The following is a 25,452-nucleotide window of genomic DNA, read 5'->3' on the forward strand; positions in this document are numbered from 1 at the left end:
AGAGCTTCACTTTCCTTTTATTAACAATGGATTATTTTTTAAATTATTTTAATGACATTACAAATAAGTCTGCTCTGCTCCACAGCCTCTCCCAATCCCTGGCTGTATCAAAAAGTCATTTTTCCACAGTGGAAATCAGAGGGTATCATAGGTTCAGCCTTCTTCATGGACATTGCTTCATGGACACTTTGTACATCTGAGCTCTGAGAGTCAAGGGGCCTCAGTTCAAAGGCTGGCTCTGCCACTTCCTAACTGTGGCCCTGGGCAAGTGAATTATCATCTCTGAGCCCCAGTTTTCTCATCTGTCAAATGGAGAGAAACATGGTACCAACCTCATAGAGTTGGCTGAATTAAATGAAATAACCTATGTGCAATGCTTCACATAGAGCTTGGCACAAAGCTGGCCACCTTGTCAGCATCCAAGAAAGGTCAGCCAGGCATGGTGGCTCACGCCTATAATCCCAGTACTTTGGGAGGCCAAGGCAGGAGGATCACTTGAGCCCAGGAGTTCAAGACCAGCCTGGGCAACATAGTGAGACCTCATCTCTACAAATAAAAAAATTAGCCAGGCATGGTGGTGCCTGTGGTCCCAGCTACTCAGGAGGCTAATGTGGGAGGATCACTTGAGCCTAGGCAGTTGAGCCTGCAGTGAGCCATGATCACTGAAAGAAAAAAGTCAGCAGTTCTATTTTTGGTGTTAACTCCGACCAAGTCAGTATGCTATGTTTTGCTGTTGAGCTCTCTTTTTTTTTTTTTTTGAGACGGAGTCTCACTCTGTTGCCCAGGCTGGAGTGCAGTGGCACGATCTCAGCTCACTGCAACCTCCACCTCCCAAGTTCAAGCGATTCTCCTGCCTCAGCCTTCTGAGTAGCTGAAACTACAGACGCACGCCACCACGCCCGGCTAATTTTTGTATTTTAATAGAGACAGTGTTTCACCATGTTGGCCAGGATGGTCTCCATCTCCTGACCTCGTGATCCACCCACCTCGGCCTCCCAAAGTGCTGGGCTTACAGGCGTGAGCCACCGCACCAGGCCAAGCCCTCTCTTATATGGGACAACAAGGCCTAGGCAGGTGGAAGGAGTGTCTTGTGGCTAACCTGCCCCTCCCAGCAGGACAGCTCCATTCGCTCCCCTCAGGGAGGAATGGAAAATCACTAGATGTGGGGTATTTCCCAGTACTGTGGGAGGATGAGTTTTTGTAACCAAGGGAAACAGATTATCTCCATCTGTCCTGCAGGGGCATCTGGTGGGGACAGCATCTGGTGGGGCCAGGAGAAGCAGCGTCTCCGCTCTGGCTTAATTCCTGCCCTGGTTCCCAGGTGCTGGGCAATGATCCAAAAGGCCTCATTATCACCAACTGCTTCCTGCTGTGGGCCAGGCCCCGCGCTAAAGCCATACAGCATCATCCCCCTTAACCTTTGCCCTTGCTGTTCCCTCTGCCTAAAACACTCTTCCTCCAAGCAACAGTCCTCTGCTCATTTGTCTCCTCTTCTTTGACCTCTCCATATACAGGTATGCCTTGTTTAAAGCACTTTGTAGATATTGTGTTTTTTACAAATTGAAGGTTTGTGGCAACGCTGCTATGAGCAAGTTATCAGCACCATTTTTCCAACAGCAAGTGCTCACTTTGTATCTGTGTCATATTTTGGTAATTCTTGCAATATTTCAAATTTTTCATAATTATATCTCTTATGGTTATCTGTGATCAGTGTTTTTGTTGTTGTTGTTTTGTTTTGTTTTTGACTGGGCCCTCACTCTGTTGCCCAGGCTGGAGTACAGTGGCACTATCACAGCCCACTGCAGCCTCGACCTCCCAGGCTCAAGCAATCCTTCCACCTCAGCCTCCCAAGTAGCTAGCACTACAGGCATGTCCCACCACACCTTGCTACTTTTTTTTTTCATTTTGTAGAGATGGAGTCTCATTATGTTGCCAGGGCTGGTCTCGAACTCCTGGGCTTAAGCGATTCTCTCACCTCAGCCTCCCAAAGTGCTGGGATTACAGGCATGACCACTGTGCCCGGCCATCAGTGATCTTGGATGCTACCACTGTAATTGTTTTGGAGTGCCACAAACCACACACCTATAAGAGGATGAACTTAATCGATAAATGTGTATGTTCTGACCACTCCACTGACCGGCCATTGCCCCATCTCTCTCCCTCTCCTCAGGCCTTTCTATTCCCTGAGACACAACAATATTGAAATTAGGCCAATTAATAACTCTACAATGGCCTCTAAGTGTTCAAGTGAAAGAAAGGGCCAGGTGCAGTGGCTCACACCTATAATCACAGCACTTTGGGAGGCTGAGCTGGAAGGATTGCTTGAGCTCAGGAGTTCAAGACCAGCCTGGGAAAAAAGTGAGTCCCCATCTCTACAAAAAATTAAAAAATTAGCTGAGTATGGTGGTGCACACCTGTAGTTCCAGCTACTTCGGAGGCGGAGGAAAGAGGATCACTTGAACCCAGCCAGTTGAAGCTGCAGTGAGGCATGATTGCATCACTGCACTCCAGCCTGGGCGACAGAGCAAGACCCTGTCTCAAAAGATAAAAAGAAAATGAAAGGATCGCATGTCGCTCCCTCTCCCTCTCACTCACCTCTCCCTCTGTTTCCACGGTCTCCCTCTGATGCCGAGCCGAAGCTGGACGGTACTGCTGCCATCTCAGCTCACTGCAACCTCCCTGCCTGATTCTCCTGCCTCAGCCTGCCGAGTGCCTGCGATTGCAGGCGCGCGCCGCCCCGCCTGACTGGTTTTCGTATTTTTTTTGGTGGAGACGGGGTTTCGCTGTGTTGGCCGGGCTGGTCCCCAGCTCCTAACCGCGAGTGATCGGCCAGCCTCGGCCTCCCGAGGTGACGGGATTGCAGACGGAGTCTCGTTCACTCGGTGCTCAATGGTGCCCAGGCTGGAGTGCAGTGGCGTGATCTCGGCCCGCTACAACCACCTCCCAGCCGCCTGCCTTGGCCTCCCAAAGTGCCGAGATTGCAGCCTCTGCCCGGCTGCCGCCCCGTCTGGGAAGTGAGGAGCGTCTCCGCCTGGCTGCCCATCGTCCGGGATGTGTGGAGCCCCTCTGCCTGGCTGCCCAGTCTGGAAAGTGAGGAGCGTCTCTGCCCGGCCGCCATCCCATCTAGGAAACAAGGAGCGCCTCTTCCCGGCCGCCATCACATCTGGGAAGTGAGGAGCGTCTCTGCCTGGCCGCCCATCGTCTGAGATGTGGGGAGCACCTCTGCCCTGCCGCCCCGTCCGGGATGTGAGGAGCGTCTCTGCCCGGCCGCCCCATCTGAGAAGTGAGGAGCCCCTCCGCCCGGCAGCTGCCCCGCCCGAGAAGTGAGGAGCCCCTCCGCCCAGCAGCCACCCCGTCTGGGAAGTGAGGAGCATCTCCGCCCGGCAGCCACCTCGTCCGGGAGGGAGGTGGGGGGATCAACCCCCAGCCCGGCCAGCCGCCCCGTCCGGGAGGGAGGTGGGGGGGCCAGCCCACCGCCCAGCCTGCCGCCCTGTCCGGGAGGGAGGTGGGGGGTCAGCCCCCCGCCTGGCCAGCCGCCCCGTCTGGGAGGGAGGTGGGGGGGTCAGCCCACCGCCCAGCCTGCCGCCCTGTCCGGGAGGGAGGTGGGGGTTCGGCCCCCCGCCTGGCCAGCCGCCCCATCCGGGAGGTGAGGGGCGCCTCTGCCCGGCCGCCCCTACTGGGAAGTGAGGAGCCCCTCTGCCCGGCCAGCCGCCCCGTCCAGGAGGGAGGTGGGGGGGGTCAGCCCCCTGCCCGGCCAGCCGCCCCGTCCGGGAGGTGAGGGGCACCTCTGCCCGGCCGCCCCTACGGGGAAGTGAGGAGCCCCTCTGCCCGGCCACCACCCCGTCTTGGAGGTGTACCCAACAGCTCATTGAGAACGGGCCATGATGACAATGGCGGTTTTGTGGAATGGAAAGTGGGGAAAGGTGGGGAAAAGATTGAGAAATCGGATGGTTGCCGTGTCTGTGTAGAAAGAGGTAGACATGGGAGACTTTTCATTTTGTTCTGTACTAAGAAAAAATTCTTCTGCCTTGGGATCCTGTTGATCTGTGACCCTACCCCCAACCCTGTGCTCTCTGAAACATGTGCTGTGTCCACTCAGGGTTGAATGGATTAAGGGCGGTGCAAGATGTGCTTTGTTAAACAGATGCTTGAAGGCAGCATGCTCGTTAAGAGCCATCACCACTCCCTAATCTCAAGTACCCAGGGACACAAACACTGCGGAAGGCCGCAGGGTCCTCTGCCTAGGAAAACCAGAGAACTTTGTTCACTTGCTTATCTGCTGACCTTCCCTCCACTATTGTCCTGTAACCCAGCCAAATCCCCCTCTGCGAGAAACACCCAAGAATGATCAATTAAAAAAAAAAAAAAAAAGGGTCGCATGTCTTGCACTGTAGATCAAAATCTAGAAGGCCGGGCACAGTGGCTCATGCCTGTAATCCCAGCACTTTGGGAGGCCGAGGTGGGTGGATCACCTGAGGTCGGGAGTTCGAGACCAGCCTGGCCAACCTGGTGAAACCCCATCTCTACTAAAAATACAAAAAATTAGCTGGTGTGGTGGCGGGCACCTGTAATTCCAGCTACTCAGGAGGCTGAGGCAGGAGAATCACTTGAATCTGGGAGGTGGAGGTTGTAGTGAGCCGAGATCGCGCCATTGCACTCCAGCCTGGGCAACAGAGCAAGACTCTGTCTTAAAAAAAGGAAAGAAAGAAAGGAAACAAAATACACTTAACTGCTGATATGGAGAAGGTTTGAGTGGTCTGGATAGAAGATCAAGCCAGCCACAACATTCCCTTAAGTCAAAGCCTAATCCAGGGTAAGGACCTAATTCTCTTTAATTCTAGGAAGGCTGAGAGAGGTGAGGAAACTGTAGAAGACAAGTTTGAAGGTGGCAGAGGCTGGTCCATGAGGCTTTAAAGATCACTGATGAAGGCAGCTACACTAAACAACAGATTCTCAAGGGGACAAAACAGCCTTCTATTGGAATAAGATATCATCTAGGACTCTCATTCCTAGAGAGAAGTCAGTGCCTGGTTACAAAGCTTCAAGGAGAGACTGATGCTCCCTCTCTCTCCTTTTTTTTTTTTGAGACAGAGTCTCACTCTGTTACCCAGGGTGGAGTGCAGTGGCGCAATCTCGGCTCACTGCAACCTCCACCTCCTGGGTTCAAGCGATTCTCCTGCCTCAGACTCCCGAGGAGCTGGGATTACAGGTGCACATCATCACACCCGGCTAATTTTTGTATTTTTAGTAGAGACAGTGTTTCACTATGTTGGTCAGGCTGGTCTCGAACTCCTGACTTCAGGTGATCCACCTGCCTTGGCCTCCCAAAGTGCTGGGATTACAGGTGTGAACCACTGCGCCTGGCTTTTTTTTTTTTTTTTTTTTTTAAGAGATCGAGTTTCACTCTGTCACTCAGGCTGGAATGCAGTGGCACGATCATAGCTCAGTGCAGCTTCGAACTTCTGAGCTCAAGCGACTCTCCCTCTTTGGCTTCCAAAGTGCTGGGATTACAGGTATGAGCCACCGCACCCAGCCAGGCTGACTCATTAGGGGCTAACGCAGCTGGTGACTTTAAATTGAAGCCGATGCTTATTTACCATTCCAAAAATCCTAGGGCCCTTAAGAATTATGCTAAATCTACTCTGCCTGTGCTCTATAAATGGTACAACAAAGCCTGGATGACAGCACATCTGTTTACAGCATGGTTGATGGAGTATTTTAAGCCCACTGTTGAGACAAACTGCTCAGAAAAAAAGATTCCTTTCAAAATATTATCGCTTATTGACAATGCACCTAGTCACCCAAGAGCTCTGATGGAGATGTACAAGGAGATTAAGTTGTTTTCATGCTTACTAACACAACATCCATTCTGTAGCCCACGGATCAAGGAATAATTTTAACCTTTAAGTTTTATTATTTAAGAAATACATTTTGTAAGGTTACAGCTGTCATAGATAGTGATTCCTCTCATGGATCTGGGCAGAGTAAACTGAAAGCTGGAAAAAATTCACCATTCTAGTTGCCATTAGGTACATTTGTGGCCAGGTGTGATGGCTCACACCCGTAATCCCAGTACTTTGGGAGGCTGAGGTGAGAGGATCCCTTCAGGCCAGGAGCTCGAGACCAGCCTAGGCAACACAGAAACTCCGGCTCTACAAAAATAAAAATAAAAAATAAATAAATTAGCCAGACATGGTGGCACACACATGTAGTCCCAGCAACTTGGGAGACTGAGGCAAGAAGATAGTTTGAGCCCAGGAGTTTGAGGCTGCAGTGAGCTATGATCACTGCACTCAGCCTGGGCAACAGACTAAGACTGTGTCTCTGAGGGGGAAAAAAAAACAACAACAATATTAACAGGAGTTTTAAAGAAGTTGATTCCAGCCCTCATGGATGACTTTAAGGGGTTCGAGGCTTCAGTGGAGGAAGTAACTGCAGATGTAGTAGAAATAGCAAGAGAACTAGAATTAGAAGTGTGGCCTGAAGATGTGACTGAATTGCTGCTGCTGCAATCTCATGAAAAAACTTTAATGGATGAGAAGTTGCTTCTTATAGATGAGCAACTATAAGTGGTTTCTTGAAGCTAGGCGCAATGGCATGCGCCTGTACTACCAGCTACTCAGGAGACTGAGGCAAGAGGATCACTTGGGCCCAGGAGTTTGGGGCTGTAGTGAGCTATGATCGTGCCTGTGAGTAGCCACTGCACTCCAGCCTGGGCAACACAGTGAGACAAAAATCAAAAAGAAAGAAAGTGGTTTCTTTTGGTTTTGTTTTGTTTTTGAGACAGGGTCTTGCTCTGTCACCCAGGCTGGAGTGCAGTGATGCAATCTCAGCTCACCACAACCTCTGCCTCCCGGACTTCAGCAATCCCCCCACCTCAGCCTCCCTAGTAGCTGGGACTACAGGCGCACACCACCACGCCCAGCTAATTTTTGTATTTTTTTGTAGACACAAGGTTTTGCCATGTTGCCCAGGCTGGTCTCGAACTCCTGACCTCAAGGGATCTGCCCACCTTGGCCTCCCAAAGTGCTGGAATTACAGGCGTAAGCCACCGTTTCTGGCCGAAAGTGGTTTCTTGAGATGGAATTTACTCCTGGTGAAGAAGATCTGTGAACTTTGTTGAAATGACAACAAAGGATTTAGAATATAACATTAATTTAGTTGATAAAGCAGCAATAGGATTTGAGAGGACTGACTCCAATTTTGAAAGTTCTACTGTTGGTAAGATGCTATCAAACAGCATCGCATGCTACAGAGAAATCTTTCATGAAAGAAAGACTCAATTGATGCAGCAAACTTCACTGTTGCCTTGTTTTAAGAAATTGCCACAGCCACCCCAACCTTCGGCAACCACTACCCCCAACCAGCAGCCATCAATATTGAGGTAAGACCTTTCACCAGCAAAAAGATTATGATTTGCTGAAGGCTCAGATGATCATTAGTATTTTGTTAGCAATAAAAGTATTTTAAAATTGAAGTATGTATATTTTTCTTTAGACATAATACTATGACACACTTAATAGACTACAGTATAAACAACTTTTTTTAAAATTTTTTTTGAGACAGGGTCTGGCTCTCTCACCCAGGCTGCACTGCAGTGGCGTGATCTCGGTTCACTGCAGGCTTGACCTCCTGGGCTCCACCCATCTCAACCTCCCGAGTAGCTGGGACTACAGGTGCATGTCACCACACCCGGCTAATTTTTGTATTTTTTTGTAGAGACACGGTTCTGCCATGTTGCCCAGGCTGGGCTCTAACTCCTGAGCTCAAGCAATCTGCCCACCTCAGCCTCCCAAAGTGCTGGGATTACAAACATGAGTCAGCACACCCAGCTGTAAACAACTTTTTTTTTTTTTTTTTTTTTTTTTTTTTTTTGAGACGGAGTCTCGCTCTGTCACCCAGGCTGGACTGCAGTGGCGCAATCTCGGCTCACTGCAAGCTCCGCCTCCTGGGTTCACGCCATTCTCCTGCCTCAGCCTCCCGAGTAGCTGGGACTACAGGCGCCCGCCACTACGCCCGGCTAACTTTTTTTGTATTTTTAGTAGAGACGGGGTTTCACCTTGGTCTCGATCTCCTGACCTCGTGATCCGCCCGTCTCGGCCTCCCAAAGTGCTGGGATTACAGGCGTGAGCCACCGCGCCCGGCCTGTAAACAACTTTTATATGCACTGGGAAACCAAAAAATGTGTGTGACTTGCTTTGAGATATTTGCTTTATTGCAGTGGTCTGGAACCCAAACCACAGTATCTCTGAGGTATGCCTGTACAACTGCAGCCCCGCCACCCTCTCACCCAATGCCTGTTTCGGCTGACTTCACTGCCTATAGCCTTAGCCTTACATCTATTTGTTTACTGTCCATCTTTTCCCCACTAGACTGTCAGCTCCATGAGGGCAAGGACTGTGTCTTCATCACTGTTGCATCCCAAGTACCTAGAACTGTGCCTGGTACTTCAGGGGGGACAACCCAATGATGTAGAGTTTTTCTATCATCCCCATTTCACAGATGAGAAAACAGCACGCTGAGTTCAACAGTGGACAGCCAGCAAGAAGCTGGATTTGAACCCTAGTCCACCTGCTGATGAAGGACAGGGCTGCCTCCCTGCTGTTGGCCTTGCCCCAGGGAACCTGGAGTTCTTTAGGCCTATCATGTGTTATCAGTAGCCCCTAGGCCAGGCTGCCCTGTGTAAGAACCCACTTCTTGGGCTGGGCACTGTGGCTCACGCCTGTAATCCTGGCACCTTGGGAGGCCGAGGCAGGCGGATCACAAGGTCAGGAGTTCAAGACCAGCCTGACCAACATGATGAAACCCTGTCTCTACTGAAAACACAAAAATTAGCTGGATGTGGTGGCGCGCACCTGTAATCCAAGCTACTCAGGAAGCTGAGGCAGGAGAATCGCTTGAACCTGGGAGTTGGAGGTTGCAGTGAGCCAAGATCGTGCCACTGTACTCCAGCCTGGGCAACAGAGTGAGACTCTGTCTCAAAAAAAAGAACCTACTTCTTGTGTTCCCAAGTACTGCTATTTCCAGCCACTCCCTGCCTCTCTCTCACTTCGGAAAATCCCAATTGTGCAAAGAGACACAAGGAGAGGGAGCAAGGGGATAGGAAAAGCAGTTCTAGTCCAGCCTTGGCCATGGACTCAAAAGACACAGAACCTTTCTAGGTCTCAGTTTCCTCATTTGTAAATCAGAGGGCCTGAACTTGACATACAAGGTGGCAGAGAACAAGGCAATGGTTAAGAGTGTGGGCTCTGGCCGGGTGCAGTGGTTCACACCTGTACTCCCAGCACTTTGGGAGGCTGAGGCAGGTGGATCACAAGGTCAGGAGATCGAGATCATCCTGGCTAACACAGTGAAACCCCATCTCCACAAAAAATACAAAAAAAAATTAGCCGGGCGTGGTGGTGGGCACCTGTAGTCCCAGCTACTCGGGAGGCTGAGGCAGGAGAATGGCGTGAACCTGGGAGGCAGAGCTTGCAGTGAGCCGAGATCGCGCCACTGCACTCCAGCGTGGGCAACAGAGCGAGACTCCGTCTCAAAAAAAAAAGAGTGTGGGCTCTGGGCTCAGAACAACACTCTTCTGATTTCAAAATTATCTTGGGACTTTGGGCATGTTATGTCGTTTCTCTGAGCCTCAAGTTTCCTTATGTATACAATGGGGGCAACACACTCACCTCCTACAAAGTCTGCAAAAATTAAACGGGATAATATATATACATCTCTAGGCAGGGTGCCTGGCACAAAATAGGTGCTCAAGAAAAAGAACCATCAGCCAGGCACAGTGGCTCACGCCTGTAATCCCAACACTTTGGGAGGCCGAGGCAGGCGAATCACAAGGTCAGGAGATCAAGACCATCCTTCCTAACATGGTGAAACCCTGTCTGTACTAAAAATACAAAAAAAAAAATTATCCGGGCGTGGTGGCGGGCGCCTGTAGTCCCAGCTACTCGGGAAGCCGAGGCAGGAGAATGCCGTGAACCCGGGAGGTGGAGCTGCAGTGAGCTGAGATCGCGCCACTGCACTCCAACCTGGGCAACAGAGCCAGACGCCATCTCAAAAAAAAAAAAGAAAAAAAGAAAAAGAACCATCATCCATGAGTCACAGTTCTATGCCTTGGTGACAAGCTCATTTCTGCAGGGGAGGAAAATTCTGCCTCTCCCTGTGTGGTGTTCTTTGAATGGGGCTTTTTTTTTTTTTTTTTTGGAGACAGGGTCTCACTCTGTCACCCAGACTGGAGTGCAGTGATGCGATCTCGGCTCACTGCAACCTCCACCTCCCAGGCTCAAGCGATTCTTCTGCCTCAGCCTCCCGAGTGGCTAGGATTACAGGCATGCACCACTACCGCCCGGCTAGCTTTTTTATTTTTAGTAGAGAAAAAGTTTCACCATGTTGGCCAGGCTGGTCTCAAACTCCTGACCTCAAATGATCCACCCACCTCAGCCTCCCAAAGTGCTGCAATTACAGGTGTTAGCCACCGCGCCCGGCCTGAATGGGGTTTTTTTGACTTCACAGGACCTTGAAGTTTGAGTTCTTTCTACTTATCAAGAAAGATGGGCTGGGCACGGTGGCTCACACCTGTAATGCCAGCACTTTGGGAGGCCGGGTGGGTGGATCACCTGAAGTCAGGAGTTCGAGTCCAGCCTGGCCAACATGGTGAAACCTCATCTCTATGAAAAAATACAAAAATTGGCCAGGCACAGTGGCTCACGCCTGTAATCCCAGCACTTTGGGAGACCGAGGCAGGCAGATCACAAGGTCTGGAGCTCGAGACCAGCCCGGCCAACATGGTGAAACCCCATCTCTACAAAAAATACAAAAATTAGCCAGGCGTGGTGTGCGTACCTGTAATCCCAGCTACTCAGGAGGCTGAGGCAGGGGAATTGCTTGAAACCAGGAGGCAGAGGTTGCAGTGAGCCGAGATCATGCCATTGCACTCCAGCCTGGGTGACAGAGCAAGACTCCGTCTCAAATAAATAAATAAATAAATAAATAAATAAATAAATAAAATTTAAAAAAGAATAGCCGGGTGTAGTGGTGCACATCTGTAATCCCAGCTACTTGGGAGGCTGAGGCATGAGAATCACTTGAACCCAGGAGGTGGAAGGTGCAGTGAGCCGAGATCGCACCATTGCACTCCAGCCTGGGTGATAAAGTGAGGCTCCATCTCAAAAAAAAAAAAAAAAAAAGAAGACTACAGAAGAAAAGATTCTTTCTGCACACACCCTTCCTGGCCAGGGACAAAGCTGCTGATTTCTGCAGCTGCACTGGGAACTATAAATCAGTAGAACACAACCCAGACACCCCCTCATTCCACCCCACAGCTCCCAGCCGGTAATGGGGCCACTATAGCCTGCAGAGGATGGTAAATTGTTCATTTAAGCCAGACTTTCTGCTCTACCCCCACGATTATCCCTCTTCCTGTGCATGTTATGACATTCCGTGTGGCCAATTTGATTTTGAGGTCCCAGGACTCTGAGGTTAATGAAATCATGCCTTGCCCTTGCACAGCCCCCTGCCTCTCAAAGTCCAGACATCTGCCAGGCAAGGGGGAAGGAGAACCTGAGATCACAGCATTTAAAAATCATTCTTTTTAAAATCTCAGGGTTGGGCGCCTGTAATCCCAGTACTTTCGGAGGCTGAGGCAGGTGGATCATTTGAGGTCAGGAGTGCGAGACCAACCTGGCCAACATGGTGAAACCCCGTTTCTATTAAAAATACAAAAAAAAAAAAAAAATTAACCGGGCATGATGGCACATGCCTGTAATCCCAGCTACTTGGGAGGCTGAGGCAGGAGAATTGCTTGAACCCAGGGGAGCAGAGGTTGCAGTGAGTCGAGATTGCGCCACTGCACTCCAACCTGTGCAACAGAATGAGACTCCGTCTAAAATCAATCAATCAATCAATCAATCAATCAATAAACAAACAATAAAATAAAATCTCAGCCATGGTGAGAGGGGCCTGCAATTCTGCTTGTCTTTTCTCCACCCGAATCTCCAGGGTCAAACCTCCACCCAGTGGTTTCCCAGTGTCTACTTGCGCACTTCAGTGACAGGAAGCTCCCTACATTACACAGCAGCCCGTACCTTCTTGGAGAGCTTTGACTGTGGGAAAATTCCTTATAGAAATAATGAAATAGCAGGGCGCGGTGGCTCACACCTGTAATCCCAACATTTTGGGAGGACGAGTCGGGCAGATCACAAGGTCAGGAGGTAGAGACCAGCATGACCAACATGAAGAAACCCCATCTCTACTAAAAATACAAAGTTAGCCGGGCATGGTGGCGCATGCCCGTAATCCCAGCTACTCAGGAGGCTGAGGCAGGAGAATCGCTTGAACCCAGGAGGCGGAGGTTGTGGTGAGCCGAGATTGCACCATTGCACTCCAGCCTGGGCAACAAGAGCAAAACTCCATCTCAAAAAACAAAAAAAGAAAAAGAAAGAAAGAAATAATGAGATGTGCACAAACACACATGTCCAAGAATGTTCACAGCATTATGTATGATTACTATTTTTTTGTTTTTAGAGACAGGGTCTTGCTATGTTGCCTGTGCTGATCTTGAATTCCTGGGCTCAAGTGATCCTCCCACCATGGCCTCCCAAAGTGCTGGAATTATGGGGGTGAGCCACCATGCCCGGGCAGCAGCAGCATTATTTAGATTGGCATAATATTGGAAATTATAAAAGTCACTGGAAAAAGAACACATTCATGCAATGTAGCCATCAAAAATCATGTTTTCAAACTAGAAGAGCACATGCTTACCATATAATGTTAAGTGAATAGGCATCTCACAAAATATTACATGCAATGCGATCATGACTTTGACATGTGACCCTGATTTCAGTAAAATGGAAAAACAAAGCTGGGTGTGTCGGCTCATGACTGTAATCCCAGCACTTTGGGAGGCCAAGGTGGGAGGATCACTTGAGTCCAGGAGTTCGAGACCAGCTTGGGCAACATAAGGAGATCCCCCATCTCAAAACTAAAAATAAGCTGGGCACGGTGGCTCATGCCTGTAATCCCAGAACTTTGGGAGGCCAAGGCAGGTGGATCACCTGAGGTCAAGAGTTCAAGACCAGCCTGGCCAAGATGGTGACACCCTGTCTCTACTAAAAATACAAAAATTAGCCGGGCGTGGTGGCAGGTACCTGTAATCCCAGCTACTTGGGAGGCTGAGGGAGGAGAATTGCTTGAACCTGGGAGGCAGAGGTTGCAGTGAGCCGAGATTGTGCCATTGTGCTCCAGCCTGGATGACAAGAGCAAGACTCTGTCTCAAAAAAAATAAATAAATAAAAATAAGTAAAACTGAGAAACAGAAAGAGAGACAGAAAAGAGATGGAAGGAAACACACCAAAATGAAAAAGCTCTTTTCTCTGTGGTAGGATTATGGATAATGTCTGTCTCTGCTTAAATTTCTCCACATTTTCTGAAATAAGTTTGTTACCTTTTATTGTAGAAGAAAATTTTTTTTTTTTTTTAAATATGGGGTCTCAGGCCAGATGCGGTGGCTCACACCTGTAATCCCAGCACTTTGGGAGGCCAGAGGCAGGCAGATCACCTGGGGTCAGGAGTTTGAGATATGGGATCTCGCTTTGTTGCCCAGGCTGGACTGCAGTGGTATAATCATAGCTCACTGTCACCTTGAGTTCCTGGGTTCAAGCCATCTTTCCACCCAAGCAGCTGGGACTACAGGTGCATGCCACCATGCTCAGCTAACTTTTTAATTTTTTTGTAGAGACAGGGTCTTGCCATATTGTTCGGGCTGGTCTCAAACTCCTGGACTCCAGTGATCCTCCTGCTTTGCCTCCCGAAGTGTTAGGATTACAGGCGTGAGTCACTGCACCCAGCTGAAAATTTATAATATTGAGTTGATAAAGTTTCCCTATACCACCCACTCAATAATTCTAGTTCCAGTTCACACCTGTAATCCCAGCACTTTGGGAGGCTGAGGCAGGTGGATCACTTGAGGCCAGGAGTTGGAGACCAGCCTGGCCATCATGGTGAAACCCCATCTCTACTAAAAATACAAAAATTAGCCTAGTATGTTGGCACACACCTGTAATCCCAGCTACTTAGGAGGTTGAGGCAAGATAATTGCTTGAACCCAGAAGGCAGAAGTTGCAGTGAGCCAAGATCGCGTCACTGCACTCCAGCCTGGGCAACAGAGCGAGACTATCTCAAAAAAAAAAAAAAAAAAAAAATCTAGTTCCTCTGAGGCTCAATAAATGTCAATCAAATGAATGCAAAGCAAGTGTGACTCCTCTTCTAAATAGTCATAATTACAGAAGATGTTTATTGACCACATACCAAATGCCTAGCTCTGTGCTGAAGTCCCTCATATCAGGCCTCGTGAACTCCTCATAACCACTCTATGAGGGTCTATCACTACTCCTGTTTCACAGATGATAAAGCTGAGGCTCAGAGAGGGTGTGTATGTATTGCTCAAGCTCACTCTCTTAGTAAATGGCACCGCTGGGATGTAATTCCAGGTCAGTCTGGCTCCAATGCCCAGGCTCTCAACTGCTGCCACCCCATGCAGAGGCCTCAGAGATTTGCAGACAGCAATCTACCCTCTACCCCATCCCCGTTCCTCGCTTCTCTACCTAGACGTCCCCAGCACTCGCCTCCATTCTGCCATGTCATGGACAGCAGCAGCAGATGGAAACATGGAGTGATTTTGGAGTCAGAGAGGCCTCGGTTGGAATCTCGACTCCACCCCTCTCTTGCTGTGAGAGGCACTCGCTCCCTCTGAGCCTTCTTGTCCCCATTTGCAAATGAGAACAGAAAGCTCCCATCACAGGGCTCGTGGTGCAGCTTGGATACTTCAACCTCAATATGGCCTCTGGATCCAGAAGCCTCCAGCATGTGGCAGAAGCTTAGGAAGAAGCTTTTCAGTGTTCTCAGTGACTCCTGCGGACCCACCCCAGTGCGTCTGTAAGTCACACACACTCCCCAGGGAATGAACCCAAGACCCAGGAAGAAGCAGGCTCCAGGCAAGACCAAGACATGCAGCAGGAACAGCAGCCAGGGCTGCTGCTTGTTCTCTCTGCTCAGCCTCACCAGAAGTCATCTAGCCCAGCCTCCTCCTGCTGCCTCCTTCCTTTTTTTTTTTTGAAATGGGGTCTTGCTATGTTGTCCAGTCTGATCAACATCTTAGCCTCTTGAATAGCTGAGATTACAGGCATGCACCACCATGCACAGCTTCCTGCCTTCTTGTTAGGTCCAACAGCACTCCATTTCAGAAAGGGGACAGCTGAGGACAGGGTTTTAATGGCCCCGTCCAAGGTCACATGGCTCTCTTTTCATTGCCCTGAGCCACCCTCTCTAGTCTCCCCACATTGAGCCCCTCCCCATCCAATCCCCCCCTCACCCCCACACCAAATTCATTCTCTTGAACACCATTCTGCACAGATTGCTCCAAAATCCCCCTCCCCATGGCCTGTGACCCAAAGCTTCCTCATTTCCCAGCACGCCAACCTTACCATGGGACCCCTGAGGACCTGTCCAGCCTCAGCTCCCACATCCAGACTAGAACCTCAGCACGGCCTCTGGCTCCTCACACAGTCATGCTGGGCCTGCCTCCAGGCCTCTCCTCAGCCCTCCCTCTCACCATCCCCATGAGAACACCTGCCTCCAATTACCTGGGGCTACTCTACCAGGTGTACCTCCTCAGGAATCATGGGTGGCTCCCGAGCCCAGCCAAGCTCAGCACCCAGCAGGTGCTTTTGACACTATGGTAAGAAGGACACCTGCTTACGACGCCTTTCCTGCTTTTGTCCCTGCAGCCTCTCCATCCTCACAGCCACCCTGGTCCCCAACACTCTCATCTCAGCCTCGGTGAATTGGTGAATCATTGCTCCTGTGGTTCCCTCTATCTGGAATGCTCCACCCGCACCTCTCCAGGGAGCCAACTGCTGCTCCCCTCCATGATGCACAGGCATCCCCTCCTCTGGCTGGGTCTGGAGACTCCCTGGACTCCCATAGTTCCAGGGAGCTGCGCTTGTCTGTGGAGTTGCAACTAACCAGGGGGTGGCATGGGACATAGCTGTGTTAGGAGCCAGGGGGCGTATGGAGGTTTAAGCTGTGGGTCTGGGCAGTGAGAGCTGAGGCTGGACAGGCCTGGCATGGGTCAGCATCAGCAAATGCTTTACTGAGTACATGTGCAGGCAATGCAGGACATGGGAAAGGGCCAAAGGTGGAAAACGTAGACGACCAGGCCTCAACAGCCCACCTGCACTCTGCCCACCTGCAGCCACTGCAGGAAACCACAGCGCAGGGCATGCCAGGTGCTATGCTACAGCCTTTCCATGCTTGATCTCTTTGAGTCCTCCCAATAACCTGTCATATCGCCCCAATTTTTTAAATGATAAAATGAGCCAGGCGCAGCGGCTCACGCCTATAATCCCAGCACTTTGGGAGGCCAAGGCTGGCGGATCACTTGAGGTCAGGAGTTCGAGACCAGCCTGGCCAACATGGTGAAACCCCACCCCGTCTCTACTAAAAACACAAAAACTAGCTGGGCGTGGTGGCGAGCACCTGTAATCCTAGCTACTGGGGAGGCTGAGGCACGAGAATCCCTTGAACCAGGGAGGCAGAGGTTGCAGTGAGCCGAGATCACACCACTGCACTCCAGCCTGGGCAACAGAGTGAGACTCCATCCAAAAAAAAAAAAAAAAAAAGAGGCTCAGGGAAGTTAAGCTGTTTTTGCCCAAAGCCACACCTCTGGGACATGGATAGAGACCAGGTGCTCCCTGACCTCTAGCCACAACCTTTACCACTGCACTGTCATCTCACTGGAATCTCTCCTGGCCCAGAGGCCCTGGGTCCAGACCCCAAGAGAGGGGAGGGAGACAAGAAGCCAAGGGGCTTCCAAAAACAGGACACAGATTCAGTGCTACAAATTCTGCTAAGAAGACACTTCAGCATTTTCCCCAGCAGCTTCTGGAACCTCGGCAGGAGACCGAAGAGATAACCAGAACCCTTCATTCACCTATCCCGACCCTGCCACAGCCCACCTGCCTGGCCCAATTCCCCTCCCTGCTGGGTGCTGCAGTCACCTCAGATAGGAGGGAAAATGCGGTGCTTTGCCAACATCATCTCATCTAATCCTGAGGACAAAGGTACCTATGAGATAGTACTATTACCCACATCTTCCCGATGAAGACAGGTGCAGTGAGGTGATCCGGCTTGCTAAAGCTCTTAGTAAGTAGCAGAGCCAGCATTTGATACAAGGAGACAAATCAGAAGAGACATGGGCTGAGGTGAGATCAAGGGGCAGAGAAGCACACAGGCTGAAGGCGTCTCGTGGAGGCTGGCCGGGGCTGGCAGGAGGCAGGGCATGCTGCGAGGGTACAAACCTGCTGAAACCTAGCTTAGGGCGCAGAGGAGGCAGGGAGACAGAGAAGGCTGCGGAACAGACAAGAGGCCAGGTAGGAAAGCACTGACTCCTCTTGCCCAGGTTCTGGGTCGGGCCACCCAGGATCTGGGCCAGGCAGGAGGAAGAGGGGGTCACCTGCTACAGGTGAGGGGCCTGCTAAGCCCATCACACCACACCTACCCAGTGGGCTGCCCATGGGAAGTCTCTGAGATGCCAGCCCTGCAGAGGACACTGACTCTGCCTGGAAGAAGGGGTTGTCCGGTGTCTGCTCTGAGGACCAGGGCATCCCCATGGCCAGCACGAGTCATCGTGCTGGCCAATCCCACATGCAGGAGGAGGGGGTGATGCTCTGCCTTGGGACCACCTGTCCACAGAAGTCCTGTTCACGCTTCATGGAAGCCTCATTCCCTCCAGCCACAGGCTGTTTGCTAAAAGCACAATTCCCAGAGGCCCCTCTCAGGCCCCCAGGATGAGACAGCTTCTCAGGTAGCTTCTTGGAGGGGAGAGAGGACAGAGTGTGGGGCCTGCAGGACGGAGGATGCTTCTGACCTGGAATTCTGAGATTCCTGGTTCTTACGTTCAGGCCCTCATCAGCGTCCTGCTTCCCAGCCACAGCTCCTCCCTCAGCTTTTGACTCAGTTTCCCATCCTCGTCCTTTAGCTCTGCAGAGGCTTCTCTGATCTCTCCGCCCAGCTGAGACCCTCCCCTGCCCCCATTTGGGCTCCCAAATCCCCCACATACTTTCACAGATAGCCCCTACCACAGCTACAAACTTCAGTTTATTGGATGACTGGCTGACGAATGTCTGTCTCCCACCAGACCCTAAGCTCCGGAAGGTCTGGAGCACGGTGTGTTTTTTTTCTCGGCATTTAGCACAGAGCATGTAGAATGTTGTAGAATGAGTTAATTCTTTTCAGTCCTTCACACAGAGCCCCTCATGTTCTCAAAGAGCTTAGGGTCTAAAAGGCTCAGATATCACACATTATGCCACTTAATCCTCACCCCCACCCTGGAGGCGCTGTTGGTGTTCCCACTTTAATGAGAAGAGCTTCAGACAGCTCGTCACTAGCCCGAGTACACAGCAAATAAGTGGCTTTGAACTCAGATATGTCTGGTCCAGAGCCACAGCTCTGCCCACTACACCACCCGGCTTTCCTTCCCCAAGGGTCTCTGAATCTTCCCTTGCACACCTGCTCCCCACCCCCCACATGCTGCCTAAGCTCAGGACTGACAGGCAGAATTCACTCATTCAACCACTCATTCACTCAACCCAGCAGCCGGCTCATGTATTGGTTGTGGCAGGCCCTGCTTGGGCTGCCAGGAAACCGCAGATGGAGCGCAGCTCGAGGAGCCCTTCAGGGGAGCAGGGTCCCTTCTCCAGCCCGGGCTGCGCTCTCCCCACTGCCCCTGGGGCGTTTCCAGCAGAAGCCAAGACCCAGGCAGCTGCCCTGCCCTCAGACTCTCGTTCACTGTTCACTGGGGAAGGACTGAGCGCCAGCCCTTATCATTCCGCCTCCCCAAAGGACAGCAGCCTAAAATGCACAGGCTGAAAAACGCAGAGGAGCACAGTCCCCAGGTCTCTGCTCTCTGAGGACTCTAAGACAAGAGGAGGGACACAGCCGGGCACCATGGCTCCGCCCGTAATCCCAGCACTTTGGGAGGCCGAGGCGGGTGGACTGCTTGAGCTCAGAAGTTTGACACCAGCCTAGGCAACATGGCAAAACCCTGTCTCTGCAAAAAAAACAAAAGTTAGTATGGCGTGTGCCTGTAGTCCCAGCTACCCAGGAGCCTGAGGTGGGAGGATCGCATTAAGCCCAGGTGGTCGAGGTTGCAGTGAGCTGTGATTGCGACGCTCCAGCCTGGGAAACAGAGAGAAATCTTGTCTCAAAAATAAAAGAGGAGGGACAGAATTCTGCCACCCTCCTTCCAGACAATGCTTTGACTGTCCTCTACCCCAGGCAACTCTGGAGAAAAGTTTTGGACTTAAGTCACAGACTAAGGTTCTAGCTCTGGGCCTGGTGCCAACTGTGGTACCCTCCGAGAACAAGTCACCTTGCCTGTCTCTGAGCTGCAGATTCCTCATTTTATCTGCAGGATGCGGGTACTGATGATGATTCTAATGCCTGTCCCATAGGATTGAAGGTGAGGATTCAATCATTCAGACCCAGAGATACAATTTTCACATAAATGGTTGACCAGCGAAATGTCTTGGCAACATGGGGACCCCTAGGGGCCCACTAAGCTGCTTGCGTACACTTGGCAATGCGATTCCGGGAAGGCTGTGTGGGAATGCCCCTAGCAGGCTGAGCCCAGAGCCTCCCCACAGTGGACCCTCAGCAGTGGGAGCCCCCTCCCCTTGCTCAATGGTAGTGGGGAAGCTGTGCTCAGTCAGCCAACCAGCCAGAGGCCCCGGGGGAAAGGTTGGAAATGAGACCGAACACACCGACGCTCGACTTGGGCACCTGGAGCTCCCCTAGACAGGGCAGGTGCCAGGAATCCGGAGCTCTCAGAATCACAGCTACTCTCAGGCCCACCTTAGGACAAGCGCCTCCCTCAAGCTCCCTTCTTTAGTCAGATTCTACAGGATCTAGAAAATCCCTCCGCCTCGCTATACAGACAGCGTCCATTTACTGGGTCCAGGCGCCAGGCCAGTGCGTTATGTGCTCTCTCACTGACACCTCACAACAACCCTGTGGAAGAAGATTTATCATTACGTCATTCTACAGATGAAGAAACTGAGGCTCAAAGAGGCTAAGTGATTCACCCAAGTCACAGAGCCAGTTCGTGGCAGAGCAGGGATTCATACCAGGCCGGCCTGCCTCGAAGCCCGCGAAGTGGAGAGAATCACTGACAAAGACACAAAGCAAAGATCAGTCCCGCCTGTGCTTGGGGGGAATTCTCCCACTGTTGCTTGTGATGAGTCATGGAAAGCACAGGAAATTCTTGTACCCGCCACTCTTTCTGGAGGAGCAAAGATCTCCCAGAGATCATCAATGCCGAAGCCCACTGACACCCACACACCTCATCCCATGCTCCAACACACCACGTTCTGTGCTGCAGAGACCCCATATCCTGGAATTCATACTTTCCAATTGAGGAGATTGGGTCTGTATTCTTCGGACAGGGAAACTGAGGCGGATGGGAGGCAGGGCAGGAAGAATGGTGCCTGGGCATCCATGACTAGGCTGAGACTACAGTTCATCTCTCTAACCTCTGAGTCCACGACCTGACCTATGCCCTGCACGGTGGCACCCACAGCCCAGAGAGGTTTAGGGACATGTCCTTGGTCCACCAGCATGAAGGACCCATTTTCAACTAACAGCAAATAATACCAGGGCATCTTTGTTGTTTTAAAGATGGAAATTTTCCTCTCAGCCCTTATTGGCCATGTCTGAGCTTGTGGGGCTGTATCAGGAGGGCTACTTCTGGGGCAAGCTGACGTCTTAGGCTCTCTGAGAAGGTCCCAGCACTCTCCATAAACTCCAAGAAGAGCACCTCACTTCCTGGGATGAAAACTCAAAATCCACTCCAGCCCAGACCAACCTCTGCTGCCTCTGGCAGAAGAAAAGACTGTTAGAGGAGGCAAAGAGAAAATGGGAGAGGGCATCTGTGAGGAGGGCATGAGTCTTCTCTGAATCCTATTCAGAATTCCTCACCAGATGGGCACTGGCGAAGGGAACAGAGAACCGGTTGGCGGCCCACAGCTGTCGCTCATGTTATCCAGGAATCACTGGCAAAGGCACACACAGCTGCACAAACACAGGGACAACGGCCACTCTGGATGCTCGGCCGCCCTCGGGGTTTCAAGGGCTTGACAAGAAACAACAGTCACATTGTTACATTCAGACAGAATCACAAACTGACCGTTAGGGACAAGCTCACACCAACAGATGAGCACCAAATATGACTTGGTAAGAGCCCCACGGCGAGGTGCTGACACCCAGCACCCTCCTGTCCGCCCTGCCTGCACGGTGCCCTCACACCGGTCTCCCCAAAGGCCCGCGGCACCTCAGAGCAGCACTGCCCACCCCATGGGCATGTTTCCGACGTCCAAACATACAGTTGTACTGTCACAACCATCCACTCACAAACTGTGACAGACACACAAACTGACGCCAAACTGTCCCACAAAGAAGCAAGGGGATGCCAACAGATGATCAAATGTGATTTAGTCAACCGCGGCGCACTCCCCCCCCACCACACACACACACACACACACACACACACACGATGACACACATTCCTGTGTTCCCCTCGATGTAAGTGGCCTCGCCTCTCGCTGGGCCCCAGGTGCCCCTGCAGGAAGTGCGGAGGCGCGGGGAGTCCAGGGAACGGGCTTGGGGTCTCAAGTTCGTGATCCCCACCCTCACCCCGGGCTCTAGCCCTGCGGCGCCGGCCCGCAGCGGACTCACCGGACGATGCCGAACATGACAAGCACGTTGCCCAGCAGCCCCACGGCGCACACGGCCGAGTAGAGCGCGGTGATGGCGATTGCCAGGGCGAGGGACGAGGCGCTCCGCGCGCCTGGCGGCCCCGACGCATTGGCGCCAGCGCTGGGGAAGGCGCTAGGGTAGGCGTCCGAGGCGTTGGCGAAGAGCGGGGGCTGCAGCTCGGCGCCGGCGGAGGGGGCCGGTTCCATGGCTGCCGGCCGGCTCCGCCGCGTCCCTCTCCACTGTGCGCCCTGGGCGCGGGGATCCGACGCGAGGGGAGCGGCAAGGCAGAGGCCGCGGCCCCGACGCCGCCGGCTGCCGCGCCCCGGCCGCCCCGCTGTCTCTGCGCCTCCTCCGCCTGCCTCGCCGCCCGCACCGGCCCAGCCCCCGGCGTCCGCCCGCTCTCCTCGCCCGGAGCGCTGTAAGCCAGGAGCAGCCGCAGGCTCCTCGGACGCGCCCGCCGCGCGCACCACGTGGCCCGGAGGCGGCCGCCAGTCTGCGCCCGCGACCGGGGGCGGACGCTGCACCACCGGCTCGGAGCTGGGCAGGGGAGGCCTCCCGCCCCCTCCCTAGGGATGCTCCGCCGGCTCGAGTGTGACCCCGTCCCAACCTGGACTCCCCTCCCACCCCCTTGCCACTTTGGTGTCAGAGGGACCTGGGTGTGGATCCCGCCTCCCGCCCCTGCACTAACAGGCGGAGTGACCTTGTGTAAGTCACTCAACCTCCCTCAGCTTCATTCTCTTTGTCTGTGAGATGAGGAAAATCGTACCACCTCCCTCAGAGGGTGGTTGGGGAGATTGAATAAAATGATTCGAACAAAGAGCTTAGAGCAGTGCCCTGCGGACAGTTACATGCTCCGTAAATAACCTATATTATCCGTGCCTTTCTTGCACCCCATTCATTCGCTCAACAAAAATTTTGAGGGTGCCTAATAGAAGAGCCGGGTATTTGGGGGGACCCTCTAGTACACAAAACCAGATGCAACCTCTGCTTCCTGGGCTTACAGCCCAGTGCAGGAGAGAGAGCGAGCAATCCTAAAATGACATTAAGATATAGGTACGAATTGAGAAAGTGGCAGGGTCTACAAAACCCAGGAGTCAGGACAGCTTCCCTGGTGAAACGACACTTGAGGTGAGGTGTGAAGTTTGGGGAAGAACTAACTTAAGGAAGTAACAAGGGAAGAGGATTCCGGATAAAGGAAGCAGAGGGACTGAAAGGAAGCCAGGAAGAGGAGAAGGCAGGAAGTGAGGGGGCGATGAGGTGGTGGGCAGGCTCTTGAAGACCACCTTAAGGAGCACTCTGGCTGCAGTGCGAGCAGATAGAAGGGGGGCACTTGGCTAAGTCATCCTTGCCACACCCCTTCCAAGACCTAACCATTCCAGATTAGAGCCATCCTTCTTCTTGGGGTGCCTAGCCTTTCCAGAACATTCTACCAAGCATTACTCTGCTCCAGGCACTGTGATAAGCACTTTATCCATGCACCAACACTTTGGTGTAGCTTCTATTATTATCGTCCCCATGTTACAGATGAGAAGACTGAGGCTCGGCACTAAATTATCCCATATAGTAATTATTTCTATCCGAACTGGTCTCCCTCCTTAAAGGGACCAGGTCTGATTGACCCCTGCATCCAGGAGAGGGCTGGGGTCACAGCAGGTGCTCAAGAAATACTTTCTGGATAATAAAGATCCCAAAGGGAACTGGAGTGGAACAATATTAGGGGTTCTGAGCTCTAGGCTCTGGGGCAATGCTCTTGGATCTGTGTGTGGCTGGACAAGGAGCTCTCCCTCATCTCACCCTCTAGCTTGAGTCATCCATCTATGTGCAAGGCTCCTACCCTTTCCCAGAAAAAATCAAAGCCAGAATTCCCAAGCTCACCCTCTTCTCCATTTTCTCCACCCCACTTAGCTGCTGTCCAGCCACCTCTACCAACTACAGCAAGCCCCCCACCCCAGGGCTTTCCCACTCAACCACCTAAGGACTTATCAGAAAGATTTTTGCTGTGGTCACCTGCTGCCAAAACTCTCTCCCCTTCCCAAAGGGCCTGGTACTCAGAAACTTTTCTAGTGCCAGCAGAGAGAAATTGGGATAGGAAGAAGGAGGGCTACTTTATTGGAATTCTGGTCCCCTCCCTAACCCTCCAAGCCAAGTTTTTTCCTACCTCAGGACATTTGTACATGCTATTCCTTCCACTCGGAAGGCTGGGCCAATACCCCAGCCTAAGCGTTATTTACCCCTCAAGTTTCAGCTTAAATATCACTTCCTTTGTGAAACCTTCACTGATCCCCACCCCACCTCCAACTAGCCCAGCTCTCCTTATTATGCAGTATCATCACGTACCTCTCCTTTACATATTAATAGTTTCCCATGTATTTATTGTGTAATCATTGGATTTTTTGTGCATCACCTTCACACAAAAAAGTATTGTGTAAAACTAACCATTGAATACTATGCTCGGTAACTTAGTTGACAGGATAATTCATACCCCAAACCTCAGCATCACAAAATATACCCAGGTGGCAAATCTGCACATGGATCCCTTGGATCTACAAGAAAGTTGAAAAAGGCTGGGCACGGTGGCACACACTTGTAATCTGAACATTTTGAGAGGCTGAGGCAGACAGATCACTTGAGCCTAGGAGTTCGAAACCAGCCTGGGCAACATGGCAAAACCCTGTCTCTACAAAAAAAAAAAAAAAAATTAGCCAGGAATGGTAATGTGTCTCTAGTTGCAGCTACTTGGGAGGCTGAGGTGGGAGGATCATTTGAGCTGGGAAAATAGAGGCTGCAGTGAGTCGAGATCTTGCCCCTGCACTCCAGCCTGGATGACAGCAAGACCCTGTCTCAAAAAAATAATAATAATAAGTTGAAAAAGACATAAAAAGATCTTGTGTGTTTCTGTGCCCTCCAGCTTAGTGCAAGCCCTGACACACAGGTGCTTACTTGATGAGTGACTGAATAAAGAAGCTCAGTTCCAACTTTGGTTACTTCATAATTTTTTTTTTTTTAAAGAAGCTCACAATCAAGAAGTTGTGAAAGAGGGCTGGGTGCGGTGGCTCATGCCTGTAATCCCAGCACTTTGGGAGGCCGAGGAGGGCGGATCACCTGAGGTCAGGAGTTCGAGACCAGCCTGAACAACATGGTGAAACACCGTCTCTACTAAAAATACCAAAAAAAAAAAAAAAAAAAATAGCTGGGCATGATGTTGGGCGCCTGTAATCCCAGCTACTTGGGAGGCTGAGGCAGGAGAATCGTTTGAATCTGGGAGGCAGAGGTTGCAGTGAGCTGAGATGGCACCATTGCACTCCAGCCTGGGTGAAAAGAGCAGAAGTCCATCTCAAAAAAAAAAAGAAGTTGAGAAAGATATGTAAATTACCAAGTACATGAGTGAAATAATTGCTAAGAAAACATACATGTTGGCTGGGCTCCGTGGCTCACATCTGTAATCCCAGCACTTTGGGAGGCCGAGGAGGGCAAATCACCTGAGGTCAGGAGTTCAAGACCAGCCTGGCTAACACAGCAAAACCCCGTTTCTACTAAAAATACAAAAAATTAGCCAGGCTTGGTGGCACACACCTGCAATCCTAGCTACTCAGGAAGCTGAGGCAGAAGAAACGCTTGAACCTGGGAGGCAGAGGTTGCAGTGAGCCG

General features: G+C 51.6%; 1 protein-coding gene across 1 annotated transcript in view; it reads right to left on the bottom strand.

Moving 5' to 3' along the window:
* OPRD1 (opioid receptor delta 1) overlaps positions 1–22,355 on the bottom strand; it is a 60,981-nt gene extending 38,626 nt beyond the window's left edge. The window contains exon 1 of the mRNA XM_055389575.2: positions 21,784–22,355. Coding sequence (XP_055245550.1) covers positions 21,784–22,010 — 227 coding nt within the window. The 5' untranslated portion in view covers positions 22,011–22,355. The remainder of the gene's footprint in view (positions 1–21,783) is intronic.
* Positions 22,356–25,452: the final 3,097 nt, after the last annotated feature.

The sequence above is a fragment of the Gorilla gorilla genome, chromosome 1, assembly GCF_029281585.2.
Source record: "Gorilla gorilla gorilla isolate KB3781 chromosome 1, NHGRI_mGorGor1-v2.1_pri, whole genome shotgun sequence".
NCBI classification, from domain to species: domain Eukaryota; kingdom Metazoa; phylum Chordata; class Mammalia; order Primates; family Hominidae; genus Gorilla; species Gorilla gorilla.